The 10,449-nt window shown below is 39.2% G+C and overlaps 1 protein-coding gene across 2 annotated transcripts; it reads left to right on the forward strand.

The window, feature by feature from the left end:
* The first annotated feature begins 382 nt into the window (after window positions 1-382).
* On the forward strand, window positions 383-9,877 carry UPP1 (uridine phosphorylase 1). 2 transcript variants are annotated; one of them, XM_010292948.1, is made up of 7 exons: window positions 383-449; window positions 3,740-3,857; window positions 4,363-4,521; window positions 5,563-5,677; window positions 6,131-6,340; window positions 7,729-7,875; window positions 9,315-9,877. In XM_010292948.1, the coding sequence occupies exons 1-7, from the start codon at window positions 397-399 to the stop codon at window positions 9,452-9,454; spliced, it is 942 nt and encodes a 313-aa protein (XP_010291250.1). In that variant the 5' UTR covers window positions 383-396; the 3' UTR covers window positions 9,455-9,877. The 2 variants fall into 2 exon arrangements, with proteins under 2 accessions (XP_010291250.1, XP_010291251.1); XM_010292949.1 differs by lacking the exons at window positions 3,740-3,857; window positions 4,363-4,521; window positions 5,563-5,677 and having other exon boundaries at window positions 416-440.
* Window positions 9,878-10,449: the final 572 nt, after the last annotated feature.

Below are 10,449 nucleotides of genomic sequence, written 5' to 3' on the forward strand. Positions count from 1 at the left end.
GGGAGGTAAAGCTAGTTCAAGCAGTCACTGTGGGAGGTATAGAAGAAAGGAGATTACTTAGCTATGAGACTTTCCTCTCTCTGGCCTGTGAGCCAGCTGTTATACATGCCACAGAACGGAGATGGTGGTGAGATGGGAATATGTTAGCAAGGGATTAGTTTAGGCTTCAGTGGTTTGAAAGTGGTGATGCTTGGCCATAAGAAACTGGAGATGCTCATTTTTCTACAGCTATAAAAGCTGCAGTGTAGCTGGATTATTTTGGGATTGTAATACTCATGACAGTATCATCTATATAGAAAGTTTCTATCACTGTTAATGATGCTAGCTTTCCAGGTGATGCTATTCTGAGGCACTTATATCTATTTTTTTTAAATATAATTCTAGGTATAAGCATACATGGCTCCTGGTGTCTCAAATGAGAAGAAAACTGATGATGAACAGTCTTCAAAGTAAGATTCAGAAATTAATTAGCTTGTCAAAGTTTACACTTACCTTCCTCCCCAAACTCATTACACACTCATTTAGTTTAAGATGAAGTTTATGATACAAATGTTGATTATAATGTCAAATATCTAGTAGAAACTGTTTTGGCAAATTGAGTCTTTATCTGCTTTAACCACATGTACACAGAAAGGCTTTGCTGGCTAACCTTTTTCATTTAGCACCACAGTGAATTTTTCTAAGCATAGGTGATGTTTTTATTTTTATTTTTTTTTAATCCAATGAACTGTTGAAATGTTGACTTTGGTTGCTGCATATGGCCAGACCTACCTGCTTCAAAAATTTGAACAAACATTTCAATCTGTTTCTCTAATCTGTACTTTAAGCTTATTTTAGTAAAACCATACATGCATGTTAAGTGCTCAGATACTCATGTTTTGTTTAATCCCGAGAAGTGTTAGAAGCTTTACAACAGCGTGAGGGGAATAAATTGTCTGCTCCTTAGAGTTACAGGCCAAAGATTTTTACCAGGCAAACTTTGCCTCTACTGTAAATCCATGGCATTGGTCCTAGGTACACATAATAATATGCTTACTTTTATTGCCCATTTTACCCCAGGGTCCAAGTCTGCAATTAGATCTGGATGGGCAGATAACCAATGCAAGTTAGTAACAGCCCCTAGCTGCAGTGAGGTGGTGGGTTGAAGAGCATTGCTGGTGGGGTATGAGATGAAAAAGGTGAAATATAGACACTGCTGAGGAAGGAAGCTGTATTTAGGCCGGGTGTGAGGACAGTGGTGTTGGCACATACCACATGAATTTCCCTGTACTTTCAATAGAGGCCTTGCCTCTTCCCAGTTTATTTCCTGGAGAGAAGCTTTTATTGCTGATCTTCTCATAAAGAAGGAAATATTTTTTGCTTGCCTGAGAACGAACTGTAAAGTGATTTCAAATCATATTCTATTCGTATGTAAAAGCCATTCCAATAAACACCACCACAGCCAGCTATTTGATCTGATTAGTGAGTGACCCATTAAATACGAGTAGAGAGCCCCACAAAACCAAACAGGAATAATTCAGAGAAGGCAGCCTGGAATTTCTGCTTACGTTGAGCTGGCAAACTCCTGGGCTGTCTGTGCCTTTCTGAAGAGCTGTAAACCTGCTCTTTATTTCTCCTGGAGTCAAACAGGTCTCTCAGAGGGAAGAAAGGCAGCCAACGCCTTTGCTTCCACCTCAAGTGGGATTTATATGAAGGCAAATGGGGCATTTGGGAAATGGAAAGGAATTACTACTGAAGGAGCAAATGAACCACCTGCTTTGTTGGGCTGCTTTTGCAGTTACTGATGGTGGTAGTCTGTGGTGGGCAGGGACAAGCAGGGTGGATTGGGATGATACCTCTTATTTTGGCTGTGCGGCTGCATAGTTAGTGACACTAGGGAGAGGACTTCAACAACAGAAAGCATTTATATACTCAGACTATTGGGGTTTTAACTATTTTCTTTGCTCTCTGAGGAACAGTTCAGTGACCTCAGTATGGGCAGCTAGACCACTTTTGGCTCCTTAAGGTAACCAATACATCCTGCACAGGATTGGCAGATAAGACATAGGACCTACAGAAAAGCACTGCCCTTCTGGAGAGGCATTAGAAGATGGACAAGATAACCTAAACCATCTAAAATAGCGCCTAAACGCCTATGTTTAGGCTTCAGAGTTGTTCCTGAAAACTCTTTAACAATTTTTTTGCATAAGCTCCAGGCAAACTCTTTTGTTTGTCTCCTCTGACAAAGTACTTTGAATTTGCTGAGCTATGCTGTGACTGCAGTGAACCTTCATTAAGCTATTAAGTCATCTTCTTGTGTCTGGAAGATATTTATTACTTGATTTCATCTCTCAGAAACCACTTTGAAGTAATGGCCAAAATAGTATTTTGCTCAAGCTTGTGATTATTGGCTAGTCTTTCCTACCTGTTTCAATTGAACTTAAACCATCAAGCACAGAAGGCAGACGTGTTATGAATCATTCAGCTTGCTTAGTTAGTACCCTACCAAATTTTCCATGAAGGTGATCACACATGCTAAGTAGTTCGGTTGTCTGTTCTTGCCTTGTAGTTTCCTTTCTTCAGAAAGATTTTTTTTTTTAAGCTCTATCACTCACTTACAGGAAGCAACTTAAGAGGAAGTGAATTCTTACCTCTTCCTCTTTTTCTCTTTTCTTGCATTTTTTTTCCTTTCCATGTTTTTTTCTTTGCTTCAGATTTCCATTTGCTTCTTTCGTCTCCTACTTCAGATCCTCTGTGCTGCTGTTAGCAGCCTCATGCCATAGAGTTTTTTTCCTCTTGGCTGGATGACACAGTTAAAGTGGGCCAAATTGCCAGACATTCCATTTGTCTATAAAGCCCAAATCTTCCCACCGCTCTCCAGTGGCTAGGAGGGTTGGTCAAAACACAGAGGCCAATTTTGCTTTTCAACTTTGCTGTAGATTTTCTAGGTAGTAAGGTGGTCTACTGAATATTCCCTGGTCCTGCTCCCATTGTTCTGCTCTCCATAAAGACCCTGGTTCACAGCTTTAATATTGTTTAAGATAAAGGTTGCACTGTTGCAAATGCAACAGTGATGCAAGAAAACCATCTGGGCTTTTCTTCATTTCTTCAATTTCATCCTGTGCAATGAATGAAATGTTAAATATCATATGTGATTTAGTATGAGATGTAAGATTATGAAATTCAGGATTTCCTTAATGTAACACATGAAGAACGAAAATAAGGTAGTGCAGCCATACTTAGGTGTGGCATTTCCCAACATTTCCTGCTTGACTTTGCAAAGTTAACATCTGTTCAATGTAGGCTTTTGTATATACTCTATACACCTCCCCTATGAGGGCAGACTGAGAGAGCTGGGGTTGTTCAGGCTGGAGAAGTCTCCAGGAGGACCTTATTGCAGCCTTCCAGTACTTAAAGGGGGCCTATAGGAAAGATGGGACAGACTTTTTAGCGGAGCCTGTTGCTATAGGACAAGGGGTAGTGGTTTTAAACTAGAAGATGGTAGATTTTGACTAGATATAAGGAAGCAATTTTTCCCAGTGAGGGTGGTGAAACACTTGCACAGGTTGCCCAGAGAGGTGTAGTTGCCCCATCTCTGGAAGCATTCCAGGTCAGGCTGGCTGGGGCTCTGAGCAACCTGGTCTAGTTGAAGATGTCCCTGCTCACTGCAGGGGGGATGGACTAGATGGCCTTTAAAGGTCCTTTCCAACCCAAACTGTTCTATGATTCTATACATTTCACAATGCTGCTGTCCTGACAGAGAGAATTTTATCCATCTCTGCAACCCTCACCTAGAGAAAATGAAAGAAGACATCCTCTATCATTTTGCTCTTGGGACTGGTACCCATGATTTCCCGGCATTGTTTGGAGATGTAAAGGTAAGAAGCTTAATTTCATTTAGCAAGCCTAAGCTTTTCTGCAGGAGGTGGAAGTGTCGCTGTCGTCAAAATAAGACTAAATGTGTCGGCATACCACCAATTGAGGAATTAATGGAAAGGAGATAAGATTTTGTCGGTTCTTGTCACTTTCAATATCAAGCAAAACGGAGGATAATTGTTTCTGATGTTCTCTTTCCATCCAGTAGAATGACAAATGCTGCAGTCTTTGTTCAGATAGAATTCCCTTTTGGGGGGCCTTCAAGTCAATATCTGTCTTTTACTATTTTAAACAGGATGAAGGCACTTGAGTGCTATATAGAAGGGTGAGGGGTTTTTTTGCATAGTTTTTCTTCATAGCCTTTTAGAATGATTATGAGAAGAACCACATTTGGGAATAGCTTTGTGTTAACTGACGGTGTTTGCATCCTTTTGTTGATCTTTGCATGTTCTTTGATATACCAAATCATGCAATTGACTTTGTTGTGCTGAATACTGTCCACACCAGTTTGTATGTGTTGGAGGAAGTCCTTCACGGATGAAAGCTTTTATTGCCTACATAGCTGAAGAACTGGGGCTTGGGAGCCCTGGTTGTGACTATCCCAACATCTGTGCGGGAACTGACCGTTACGCAATGTACAAAGTGGGACCTGTTTTATCAGTCAGTGTAAGTACCTCACTTAATCAGATATCAGACACAGTTCAATGATGCTGTTCAAAGTGGAAAATATGAATGCACACTTCTTTTAAACACTTAGTAGAGTCAGATCTTTAAGATTGTATCAGCCATGCTCAAAATAGTGCAGTCGGCTAATTAAGAATTACTTTTTAGCCCTGTCATGTAAAGGGGCAAATCTCAGAGACCTTCGTTCCTTTCTTGCCTTCTTTTTCTGCAGTATGCCACTGAGATGTTGCAAGGATGGCCTTATAAATTTTTGAGCAGACTTAGTGTTGCCTCATCCCTGTTCTGTACCCTGAACAATGGGGAAAAAAGCTGGCCCAGTGCATGTGGAGTATTGGAAAAAATGGCATCCATAGCTAAGTATCTAAAGTGGCATTGTTGAATGTGTTAACATAGCTTAAAAGTAGAATTCCATGGGACTTGTGCTGCCAACTCATGTATGCATTTTAAAACTTCATACCTTTAATTTTAAGATACAGTTTTAACCTTAAGATACAGTTCCATACTTTAATTGCAATTGCATAACTATAGTATCATGCTGCACCCTTTCTTTTGGGTTATAATTACCATATTTTCATGCAAGTTGAGGTGGACATATATGCTGAACTTGTGGCTAAACCACAATGTCTGTGTTTTGAAAAATTTTAGCTTAACTACTTACTAGCACTTCAGGTTGGTAAAAAAATCAGAATGGGTTTTTCTTGTGTTTAAGAGAGGATATATAATGAAGTGCATTTGTCAACTATTAGTAAAGGAAACTGCTTATACTTTTGAAAATGTAAATATTATAATTAATGATTTTTAGAAATATCGTGCTTTGTCCATAGTCCACCGAAGTCAGAGGGAGTCTTTCCGTTTACCTGCAGTAGCCTTTCAGTAGGCCCATAGGTTAGGGTTTTTGTGGGAGTGAGTTAAGTGACATTTGGGAAAAAATATCAGGAAGGAGATACTGTCCAGCTCCTCCTTCCGTATATATTTTGCATTGTCTGTGTGAATGTTGAATATGAATTTCTGCTTTCATTTCAGCACGGTATGGGCATTCCTTCTATTTCAATCATGTTGCACGAGCTGATCAAACTGTTGTATCATGCCAAGTGTTCCAACATAACCATTATTCGCATTGGCACCTCTGGTGGAATAGGTATTTCCCCTCTTGGTTTCTTTTTTTAATTCAAATCAAAGCATCTTTTTAGGACATGCAAATGATTGATGGTCAGAACAGTTTTGCACAGATGAAGAAACGTTTTGCTTCTGTAATTTTGAAAGAAAAGGCAATATCTGCCTCTCTGCATAGAGAAAAAGCATATAGGAGATCTGACAAAGTAAAGAGAAGGACATTCCTGTCCTGTACAAGTATGAGATAAGAAAGAATATGTAGTGAAAAAGTAAAAATTTAATTCGTTCAAAAATTATTTGTAATAATAAACTGAAGCAGGTAGGCATGCACAAAAAATTTTCTTGTGAATTTGGGGGCAAAATTGCCACCTTTAAAAGAAGCAGAATTTGGTCAAGATCTGTGTTTTATGTTTGTGGAAACAAAGCATTAACCACATTATGAAGCTTTTTTTTTTTCCCCTCCCCCCCCGCCCTGTAGGTCTGGAGCCAGGCTCAGTGGTTATAACTAGACAGTCTGTAGATGCCACCTTCAAACCTCAGTTTGAACAGGTTATTCTGGGAAAGACTATAATTCGCAGTACAAACCTAGATGAACAGCTAGCTAAGGAACTGATGCAGTGCAGTGAAGAAATCAATCAATTCAATACAGTCATTGGAAACACTATGTGCACTTTGGATTTCTATGAAGGTAAGGCTGGTGACAGACTAACAGAAGTATACTGGTAAGCAGCAACAGATAAATATTGAATAATATTTTAACATTAAGGTTCCAGTTAATTGAACAGAATGCATTCCCTTCTTTGAGTTGTCACAACCGTAATTAACCTGTTTTTTGTATACGTAAGATCAAGCGTTGTGCTTAGCAGTTTGCTGTATTGAACTTTTAATTTTGTGGAGGTTTATCTCCGCCAGCTCTAATAGATCCTCTGAAATACTTTTGACATACTTGTCAGTTAGGTATGTTTGTCACAAGATGAGGCATCCCTAGAGAGTTAGAGGAGTGAGAATTATTTGTGGTTGTTTTGGGATTTTTTTTTTTCCCCCCCACTGGTTAAGTGTCTAAAGTAAATCTTTCCTAAAAGAAGTGTTGGAACTTGTTTCCCATGCACGTTTTGAGCAAAGCAGTGATCCGACAACTGAAGGCAGTATTTTGCTGAGTTGTGTCAGTGCTGCTACGTAGGAGAGGCAAACCTCCAAGGCTTACTTTGGGTAAATGTATAGGCATTCAGGTGCTTTTCTGATCTCCCAAGTCTATTTACAAACATCTTTCAAACGCAGTGTAGAGGGGAACTCGTGGTCTTCACAACAGTGCTCAAGCTTGGCCAGAAGCAGACACTGTCAGTTTCTGTATCTCCTCAAACACCAATCACACTAAAAAAAAAAGTGTCAGGAATGTTTTCAACTCACACAGCAAAAACTGAGAACAAACTCAAGGCCATTAATGTAGGAGTACATTTCCTGAAAACTGAAAGGTACTGAGTAAAACACTGTGTAATTTAACTTTACTGTACATAACCTAACCTGCTGCCGTTTTGTCTGTAGGTGTTAGTCTTGAATAATTTGCATCAACTAATTTTCCCAAAAATTGGTAATAGTATTACCTAGTTAGCTTAAGAGATGACTCTTCTCTCACCTTAGAGAGTCTGTAAATAATAAAATTTTCACCCTTTTAAGGTAGCATCAGGAGGGCATTTTCAAGCCTGGCAGTTTTTCTAAGCAATGTTTAAACATACTAAAAGTGCAGCACTTCCACACAGCTTAAAATTTGTTGCTGGATTTTGACACATGCCCCACATGCAGGAAAATACTACTTACATTTTCCCATTTATGAATTTGAGAATTTAAGCTGGAGAAGACCAATTAAATTACTGTGAGTCACATTATAAAAAATACAAGTAAAATGTAGAAGCTCTATCAATAGCGAAGAATCATTTTGTCCTTTTTGTCTTGTGCATGAAAATAAATAGCAGTAAAAGCTGCACACTATATAGGGGAAACTGCAATAAGTGGGTGTTTTAGAAACTGAATTTGTTCTGTGACTTCATCACTGAAAATTTCTGCAAAATGACTTTGTAGGACAGGGCAGGTTGGATGGTGCAATCTGCTTGTATAATGAAGAAGAGAAGCTGCAATATTTGAAGGAAGCTTACGATTCAGGTGTCAGAAACATAGAGATGGAGTCTTCTGTATTTGCTGCAATGTGTAATCTCAGCGGTGTCAAAGGTAAGCTAACTTAAAGTCACTTTACTCAAGCTGCAGGAAGTTTTCTGCATTGCAGGGGGTTTGTGGTAAAAACTGTGAATGAGGTGTTAACAGACCAGAACTGTTGGGGTTTTTTATATGCAGACGGTTATAGTTCTGTTGCTAGGATTGTTTTGTTTGTGTCATATGTATTAAAAATTTATGCAAACTTCATCACATAGTTCTTACACAGTTTAGTCCTGTCATTTGGTATTCCAGCCTGTGGAAAGCACATAGATCATTAAAATACCTGATGACCCTATAGCATTAATTTGTTTTCTTCAGTTAGTTTTTGAAGTTTACAGGAAGCAACTGGTTGATTTAATCAATCAGGTGATTCTCCTATACATAAAACTATAATCACTTTCTGTACTTTCTTATCAAATTGAAAATAGATGTCTTTTGTGTAGACTTACTGCTTTAATTCTTAAAGAGTTAAAGATTTTTAGTACCATCATGAATAAACCATTCCTAATCATAAAATGATTTTTCAATTTTTTACACAAGCTAATTTTCAGTAAAGAGTAGAAAAAAATATAAGCGATTACAAAGAATGTAATACACTGCCTTTCTACTTACTGTGTTTACTATAGTCTCGCACTTTCCTTGGCAAGGAATTTGCCGATTTTAAAACACTGATGTTTCTCAAACTTCCTTAAACTCAAGGAGGACGAAATGAAGAAAAATAAGTAAAAAGACCCTCAGTTCATTCTGACTCGTGAATGCTTAAAAACCCAACCCAGGCTATCGCTGAGCCCGGTCCCTTTTGCTGTCTCTATCGTGTAGGTCTGTAATGTGTATTACTGCTTGTACTCTGCAAGTTGGCACAGGTACAGAAGATCGATGGTAGAGCTCCGCTGGAGTGAAAGGAGGGGTTTTACCTTTGGGGCTCTGGTTACCAAAAGGCAGCAGATACGCCTGAGGTGATCCATGAGATACTCATGTATTTGCTGTGTTCCCCATCCATGAATGTGGAAGCAGCTCATCTGCTGGTTCCCTGGGGATGGGATTTCGGCACAGAGGTTTGAGTTGGGGGTAAGGTACGTAGCAGAGGGCTCTAACTACGCCTGCTAGAATGGCGTCTCTGCTCAATTCCTACCAGGCAAGTTCTGTGTACTTGTGAAACATAATTCCTATCCAGAAAAACATAAGAATCATGATACAATAGCAAGTATCTGCAAATGCCTGAGAGCTCTTGCTCTATTAATGTAGCAATCACTTGTCTTAAACTATTTGTAACCTTTTTTATATCATCCACAGCATACTAGTCCCCTAGCACCTTATGTGACTGTGCACCATTTTGGGGCATTTGTTTTCTCTCATATTTCTAATTTTCTAGCTGTTAGTTCAAATGTTTATGTTTTCGGACTGTAGAAGTCCCAGAATGTCATCCCTAACTAATGCTGTCTTTTAATTTCTAGCTGCTGTAGTGTGTGTCACTCTTCTGAATCGGCTTGAAGGGGATCAGATTAGTAGCTCACATGATGTACTTGTGGAGTATCAGCAGAGACCACAGAAGTTAGTGGGATATTTCATTAAGAAAAGTCTTGGGAAGGTATGAAATATCCATCTATGTTTTATAGAAGCAGAGGCTTTTGCACAGCTGAAGTCATGGTCACGATTTCTGTGCGTTAAAGGTCTTATGCCTCAGAATAGTTTACAGCATTCCATGTGTCTGCAGGAGTTAATCATTTCTGTCCAGTGCTTTGGGAACTGCATGTGCTGAACGGACTTCAGTTAAGTTTTGCTTAGTTATGCTTTGCTGGATATGAGACTCACTTTTCTGTGAATTGGAAAGTGGATCTGTTGTGAAGGACAAGCCTCCTATAATATATGAAAAAGCTTTATTTATCCCTGCTATAAAAGAAAAACTAGTAAGAAAATCAAACTTTATTTGCCAAGTACTTACAAACTACCAAATTAAAATTAACTTAAGAATGCTAATCCCTTTCTTGTTGTTATAAAAATTATATAAATAACAATTGTCTTTGCTGCTTCACTTGTAAAGAAAACTTTATGAATGCAGTTTATTTTTTGCAAACTTTGACAAATAAACAATACTATTTTCATATATTAAAAATCCATGAAATTGCAAAGCGTGGGACTGAATTTTCTAAGCATTAAGGACTTGACACTGAGCTGTTGAATACCTATGCTTCCTAAATATTGATCCAACAAGATCACTCATATCCCATTTTAACTTTTTTATAATTCCATTTTAAGATTCAACAAGGCGAAGTGCAGGGTCCTGATACCCCTGGTATCAGTACAGGCTGGGGGATGAAGGGATTGAGAGCAGCCCTGCTGAGAAGGAGTTGAAGGTCCTTGGTGAAAGAAAAGCTGGACATGAGCCAGCAATGTGCACTCACAGCCCAGAAGGCCAGCTGTATCCTGGGCTGCATCCAAAGCAGTGTGGCCAGCGGGTCGAGGGAGGGGATTCTGCCCCTCTACTCCACTCTGGTGAGATCCCACCTGGAGTCCTGCATCCAGCTCTGGAGCCCTCAGCACAGGAAAGACATGGACCTGTTGGAGTGGGTCCAGAGGAGGGCCACGAAG

This window comes from Phaethon lepturus, unplaced genomic scaffold, assembly GCF_000687285.1.
Source record: "Phaethon lepturus isolate BGI_N335 unplaced genomic scaffold, ASM68728v1 scaffold5198, whole genome shotgun sequence".
NCBI classification, from domain to species: Eukaryota; Metazoa; Chordata; class Aves; order Phaethontiformes; family Phaethontidae; genus Phaethon; species Phaethon lepturus.

Bases quoted from the DNA above. Each gene is read 5' to 3' on its own strand.
- UPP1 (XM_010292948.1), top strand. From the start codon at position 397: ATGGCTCCTGGTGTCTCAAATGAGAAGAAAACTGATGATGAACAGTCT. The intron at 3,858-4,362 runs GTAAGAAGCTTA...TGTCCACACCAG, and splicing joins CATTGTTTGGAGATGTAAAG to TTTGTATGTGTTGGAGGAAG. The intron at 6,341-7,728 runs GTAAGGCTGGTG...ATGACTTTGTAG, and splicing joins CACTTTGGATTTCTATGAAG to GACAGGGCAGGTTGGATGGT.